This window comes from Nipponia nippon, unplaced genomic scaffold (assembly GCF_047370975.1).
Source record: "Nipponia nippon isolate SJK-2023a ecotype South Korea unplaced genomic scaffold, ASM4737097v1 scaffold_7, whole genome shotgun sequence".
NCBI classification, from domain to species: Eukaryota; Metazoa; Chordata; class Aves; order Pelecaniformes; family Threskiornithidae; genus Nipponia; species Nipponia nippon.
The window spans coordinates 48,914,935-48,922,047 of NW_028262391.1; the positions used below are offsets into that span (position 1 = coordinate 48,914,935).

The 7,113-nt window shown below is 44.2% G+C and overlaps 1 protein-coding gene across 2 annotated transcripts in view; it reads left to right on the forward strand.

The window, feature by feature from the left end:
* The window catches only part of CMIP (c-Maf inducing protein), a 140,055-nt gene extending 133,707 nt beyond the window's left edge, over positions 1-6,348 (forward strand). For both annotated transcript variants that reach the window (XM_087740165.1, XM_087740167.1), the window contains exons 19-21: positions 463-568; positions 1,702-1,772; positions 4,359-6,348. In XM_087740165.1, coding sequence (XP_087596291.1) covers positions 463-568; positions 1,702-1,772; positions 4,359-4,412 — 231 coding nt within the window. In that variant the 3' untranslated portion in view covers positions 4,413-6,348. The remainder of the gene's footprint in view (positions 1-462; positions 569-1,701; positions 1,773-4,358) is intronic.
* The last annotated feature ends 765 nt before the right edge of the window (positions 6,349-7,113 follow it).

Consider the following 7,113-nt stretch of genomic DNA (forward strand, 5'->3'; position numbering starts at 1 on the left):
TTTCCATTAATCTAGAATTTAGAAACAGCAGAAACGAAGTGGGTCAATAGAACAATTACCAATCAATAGTGCATTGTTCTTGAGACCAAAATAGCTAATTAATACCACTTGCATTATGCTTTTTTTGTGATGTGGTTGGGAACTGGCTGAGACCGCCATAACCATCTTGTATAGCCTGGGTGGGAGCTCTCTCATACAAAGTCCAGACTTCAAAGGCACCATTCTAATTAAACGATGGCCTGTGGTTAAGTGCACACAAGTCACTTAATTTTTCTGTTCCCTGTCTGCAAAATAGGGATCCTATTTGCTTTCTCTCCTGTCATTTGAGATTGCAGTAAACAATCTGAGCGTGGCTTTGAGGGCTCATCTGCAAACCTCATTTTAATGCGCCCTGTATGCACGGAGGTACTTGCACATGATGTTCATGCATTGTTTGAAAACAACTTTGCTTGTGCCTCACAGTTCGGAGATGCAGGGTTGCGGCTTCTGTCTGAACACCTCACGATGCTGCAAGTGCTCAACCTCTGCGAGACTCCTGTCACGGATGCTGGGCTGCTGGCACTTAGTTGTAAGTGACCCAAATAAGCTATGGGGGGAAATTATGTGGGTTTGGAGGAATTCACATGGGTTCAGACAGAAGATTGATTTCTTGGCTGCCACAGCGCTGCTTCCGCAGGGACTTAGGACAGGCCATGGTTGTGTTTGGGTTTAAACTTCCCTCCTCCCTGCCTGCTCAAGTGCGGGCAGGGGAAGCGGGTCGGTGATCTGAGCCTGCAGACACTTAGTGGCCTCGTGTGGGCTTTGTTGTCCCAGACCCTACTCTGGCTCTTGCCTCTGACTTTACTGATGGCACTTGTCTCAATCTCATGTGGTGACCTGTTGCCCTGGGACTTCCCGGCTTTTTTCTCACGCCCTCCTGTGGGTGTCCTCTGGGTGGGAGTCCGACCTTGTGGTGCAGAAGGGGAAGATTGCAAAGCCATGTAGCAACTTACTAGTGAGTTTAGCAACCATGCACAGCAGGTTTCGTACCCTCTCTGGCATTTTTTGTTCCTTCTTTTTGGGGAGGTGAAACTCTTTGCTCTTCTTAATTTAAATAGGGCAAGGCAGAGTGGGGCCATCTAAGCAGCATTCAGGATTCCCTTGTGCACTGAGAGCTGCTCAACGTGCCAGAATGAGACGCTTTCCTACATCCAGCAGTGTATTATAAACCTCACCTATTGGGTTTAAGGGGTTCCTTTAATAGGCTTGATCCTACACAGACGTGCCAGAGAGGCCAGTAGTTATGGCTCATCTTAGGAAACTATTCTGCTAAGTACTGGAGCCTAAAATGGAACGGGGGGGAGGGAGGGGAGAGGGAGGACTGCTAGATCAGCATGGCCCCTGCGTGCACCATGCAGAGCATGGAGAACGGGCACTATTCAGAATAATGTGCAGGAAACTGATTATGAGAAGTTGCCTGAACTCCTTTGAAGTCAGCGGACTTAAGCATATGCTTAATGGCCCTTCCTAAATAGGGACTTTTTCCTGGATGAGGGCCCAAACAGCTGTTTATCCATTCGTACTTCTATATTTTACACTATTCAGCTTTTTCCTGAGAGTGCTGTGCATAGTTATGTCTTGTTTATGCTTTGGCCTACTGTAAGCCTGGTATTTTAAGAAAATGCAGCATGATCATAAATACCCCTGTGTTTTCTCTTTTAGCCATGAAGAGCCTGTGTAGTTTAAATATGAACAGCACCAAACTTTCAGCAGATACCTACGAAGATCTCAAGGTATTTCTGAATTGCGTCCACTAAAGATGAGAAGTAGCTGGCCCAGGAGGACTTGCAGACTTAGCAAGTACATGGTGGTAGTGCCTAGTGCAGAGAGAACTGGCCCCATGGAGCAGGTAGCATGAAAGTCATCTGAAGAGGGTAAAGTAGGTTATTTTGGGGGAAATAATGACTGAAAACAGCATTCTGAGGTTGCTGGCTTTGATGGACTCAGGAAACATTTAGTACGCTGAATGGACAAGTATGAGATGGAATCGGAAACTGAATCTTTCTGCCAGTGCTATCAACAGTAAAGGTTTCATAAATAGGAGCATATTGGTTGTTTCCGATGAGGATGCCACAGACAGGTAAAATATTGTACCCACCTCCAAAGCCATGTCCTCTACTGTTAACAGGACCAAAAGTAATGTGGGTGAACAGCATTATGGAGCTTTGATTCAGAATGCAAAGGGAGAATTAAAAGCATTGATGATGGTGCAAGTTTATCTTGACACCTTTTGGACTGGAACTGGGCTTTAAACAGAAGCACCTGCACAAATGCTGGGTTCCCAAGATTGACATGTAAGATGTCTGGTGTTACCACTTGTACTGTGAATTTACAGCCACTTCTGCAAAATGGTGTAAAGAACTAGAAGGTTGCTGTGGGAGGGGAACGGCCCCAGGTGGTTTCAGACCAAGACTGCCTGAGATTCATTGGCTTTCACGACTTCACGTGGACTTTGTCTTCACTCTGGTGTTGCATGAGTCACATCTCTCAAAGCCTTACCTTATAAACCCAAACGCTCAAGATGAAACTCCACATTATGTTGTCTTGTGTGTTGAAACCTTAGATTGTGCCAGGTTTATTCAAAAAGGTCACAATCTTGGGTTGAGTTTTGAACTTGAGGCAAGTCCTGAAACTGCTCTGCTTTTAAAATTCACTGCAAACGTGTGTCTTCGGTTCTGGTGGTGGAGCCAGGGCTCCCCCAGGGACTCAGTTGCAATGCTGCTAGTGTGGATGTTTCAAGATCAAGTTTTCAAAACTTGTGTCACAATTGTATATGCAAAGCAGAAGTCCTTAGAATTAACAGCTGGCTTGCAGATGGGTTCAGACAATGGAGCTTGTATCAGGCCCCAAGTATTTACAGACAATCAAGGTCAATGCTGTATTTGGCCCAGGGCTCTGAAATCGAGTCTATTGAAAGGCTCCTCCAGTCCTCCCCCTGTTTCTGAGCCCCTTTGCTACTAACTTCAGGCCGAAACTCATATTTTCCTAACCGGTTCTCTCTGCTCTGGTATTGCATTAATAGTCCTTAGCAGCAACACAAGAAAGTGACTTGCCAGGGCAAACAGCAAAACTGGCTGTGAGCACAGTCCCGATGATTGCAGAGAATTAAAGAAGCTGAGAAAACAGGCATGCGTCACTTTTTCCCCTCTCACCTCTTTCATTGAGATTTATCTCCGTGGCCATTTTTTTAGAGCTCTCTGTGTGTTCAAAGGGAGGGTAATAGTTTCTTTCCCTGGGGCACGTGGTTGTAGGTCTGTTGAGAACAGCTCAGACTTCAAAGAACGTATTTCTGATACAAATCCTTCCTTCTTCTCGCCTTGGTCTGCAAGCGCATTCAGGGCACAAGCCAGTGATGACATTTCCGCGCTGCTCCATCCCCCCCACTAAACACGCTTGCACACACACAGACACCCACATATGTACCAGGCAGGCTGAACCAGACAATAAATAAACACCCACTACTGAAGTCATTATTGCCTAACTGAAAAATTATTTGCTGGCAGTGTCTGTAGGATTATGACTAGCTCTTATCAAAATATGCGTGCACATAAATCAGGGAGTGAGGTAATAATGACTCCTAGAAACTTCCAACTCCTCAATTATGCCCTAGCCTAATTAAACGTGTTTGTTTGTTTTGAGAGAATTAGCCGTACAATTATGGTCAGAGAGCATGGAAACGGGATCGACAAGTAGGAACAGTGCAAACAGCTGATTCCCATCTGCCCTGCGCAGGGTAATTCAGGAACAATACATCTGAATGCAGCGGAGTTACGGAGAGGAGACCACAAAGACACCAAAAGTTGCTAACACTGTCCAAATTTTTTTAATACCTGAAGGGAAAAATCAAGCAATGAGGGAGTATGGAGGCTGAAGAAGGAACATGTGGCTGGCTGCTGCAGTTTGGGTCCACTGCCTTCACGACTAGAGTTTGACAAACAGATTTTGCTGAGCATTTGTGTAAAAAAAAAAAAAAAAAAAAAAAAAAAAGAGAGAGAAAGAGAGATCGGGGTCTGATCTGGACCTGATCGCCGGTACACGGGTTTTACTTAGAGCCACCCACTTTTGCCGCAGGTGTGACGTAGTCTTGTGTGTCTGTAAAGGCTCAGCATCTCCTTCCTTCGTTAGCACCTGTACGCCTCAGCTCACTGCTGAGCTCAGCACTGCTGCTCTGCGGGCTTGAGGGCGTAGCGCATCTTCCTGCAGTTTGTGGCGATAGATCAGTCCTCCCGGCTTGCTGATGGTACGGATTCGACGGGAACTTTTTTCCTGAGGCCTGAACGTGTGTCATTAATTCTGACCTTTTCCTACCTTCCCCACAGGCTAAACTACCCAATCTGAAAGAAGTGGATGTCCGCTACACCGAAGCATGGTGAACTCTCCCTGCTCCGACTCTTCTCTTGTGCTTCTCGTGAGAAGGAAAAGATTTTTAAAACAAACAGAGAAAAACAAACCGGAAAATAACTTTTGGCTAATACCTGTAGAGCAATGAGTCCTGGACTTGGTGGTAGGAGTCGTGGTTGTGGGGTAGAGGAGTGGCGTTGTGTGTGTCGGGGGGGGACGGGGCAAGCCTGGACCCAGCCGGATTCTTTCAGCTTTGTGATTTCAGAATCAACATAATTTAAGTTGAAAAGGAGAAAAAAAAAAAAAAAAAAAAAAAAAAAAAGACTTTGTAGCAGCAAGAGGATTATAAAGAGGAAAAAACCACCTTTGTGGATTTTATTTGCCTTTGTGTTTTATGCCGTGTGGAGAAAAAAAAATATATTCATTTGTCATTATTTACCTGGGTTTCCTTGGCTGGCACCTATCCAGTCAGAACTCTTTCACCAGTTTTGCTCCAGAAAATCAAACTTATAAAAATCTCAAGAGAAGAAAACCAAAACCAATATGATTTTCAACTCCCCCCGTGTTCTTGCAGTTGTTATGCAAAGTAATTTTGTTGTACATAAGATTTACATAATGCACCTATTTAAGAAAATGGTTCACAAATGACAGGTCTGGGACCTGTCTTTTATTTATGAATTGTTAATTCTTTTACCCTTTTTTTGCGTATAGTACTGTATAAACTAGTTTGCTGTCTTGTTGTTATTATTATTTTTTTTTAAAAGGAAATGTCCTCCTTGAAGAATTGCCTTTTAGTAATGCATACTGTATTATACTCCCTCTCTGTCACAACATACATCGTATTGTCTTTTTGATTTCAAAATGCCTCAAACGTTATCAAATAGGAAGGAAAATATCTATCAAGGGGGGTATGGGGGGAGGGGGTGCAGGGATTAATAAAAGTCACATTTCCTTCTGAAGTCTGACAACTTTCTTTAGCCTTTCAAACCATGTCAGGTTGAAACCTGGGAGATGGGGAAAAGATCTCGTTTATTTTGCCAGTGGGGTATTCACAAAACTCTGTAGATTTTACAAGTTGCCTCGGTTGTTTTCTGTTTACGTCCGATATTTCAAAAAGAGAAAAAAAAGCTCTCCCTCCATTTTGTGCATCAGCTTTTTCTATTCCCCCCCGCCGCCCTCCCCTCCCTCCCCCTACCTGTTCTGTGCACGCATTGTTCTGCATGTTCCTCTGGGGAGACGGAAAAAATAGCGTTGTTGCCGATCCGATAGCTCTGACCTGTCTGTAAATGTGACCGCTACGTTTTTCAAATTCCACAATTGCTTAGAAGATGATTTTTTAAAAATTGTGGTTTCTTTTATAACTATGCTGTTGACTTTTGGTTTTTTTTCATAATGAGCCTTCATTGTACAGAGCTGCTTATTTAAAAAAAACAAAACAAACAAACAAACAAAAAAAAAACAAAAAGAAGTTTTTCCTCTGTTTTAACACCTTTATTTTATTCTTCAGCACCTCAAGGTTTCACATACAGCCAATGTAATTTTTTATATATAAATATATATATATTTAATCTTATTCAATGGAAGCCAAGCTTTTGTTTTTGTTTTTTTGGGTTTTTTTTGTTGTTTTTTTTTTAAACTTTGTTGCTATGTAGACAACCCCTACCCAAATCATGTTCTTTTTTTCTTTTTTCTTTTTTTTTTCCCCCTACATAATTGAAACAGAAATTGAGTCTTAACTCATGTAGTGTGCCAGGTTTTTTTTTTCCCCTTCAAATCCCAAGCTCTATGCGGATGCAGTATGGGAAGAAAGAAGGAAAAAAAAAAAAAAGAAGAAGAAGAAAAATTATACCAACATTTTCCTTAGCACTGTTGCTTTTACCAATGGTTTACTACTACTGTTCTGTAGCTGTGTACAAAGAGATGTGAAATAATTTCAGGCAAAAATAAACTGTAAGTGAATATCTTTTAGCTGCGTGCTTTGTGTTTTCTTTGAAGGAAGCTTTTGCTGGCCCGATGACGCAGGGATGCTGTGGGAGGTGCGGAGACGCCGGAGCCGGAGGACGACGGCTTACCGAGGACGGTGTCTCAAAGAGCTGCGCTCCCGCAGCTCGCTCTGTGCCACTGCTCCGCTCTGCGCGCTGCTGCCTCAGCGCTGCCCCTTGCCTCCGATTGCAGAGCGGGGGGACCAGCCAGCAGCCGTCCTGGGTGTTTCCACCAGCCACCGGGTTTCGAGGCACCGTCGCCTAGAAGGGACGAGGAGGAGGAGGAGGAGGACAGCTGAGTCGCTGCGCGTCCAGTTCTTTCATCCCTCCCTGAGGCCGTTTCTCTCTGCACCGTTCCTAATCCTTCACAGGCTCAAGGAGTTCTTGCGCTGGCCATCTTTTGATGCATTGGTGGGGTTTTTTTGCACTGGTTGCCTGAAGTAGGCAGAATTGGAAATGCTGGGGCATTTCCAGACTCGAGAGGGGTTTCTGTATATTAAGGTGCATTTCAGGGCAGCATCCAAATGGAGGGATCTGCTGCGTTTGCGTTCTGCTCACTGTCCTTGATAAAGCACGCCGGTTTGTGGGCTGGATGCCAGCAGAAAATCCAGCTGGAGCTTCACAACTCTGCTTTGATTTTACAGAGAATTACTAAACTTCTTTAGCTTTTAAACAAACGGGCCCCACTTGAAACCAATTCCTGCAGATGTTCTGAGGGCCACCTTCATCACCTATGTTACGTGGCTCCTAT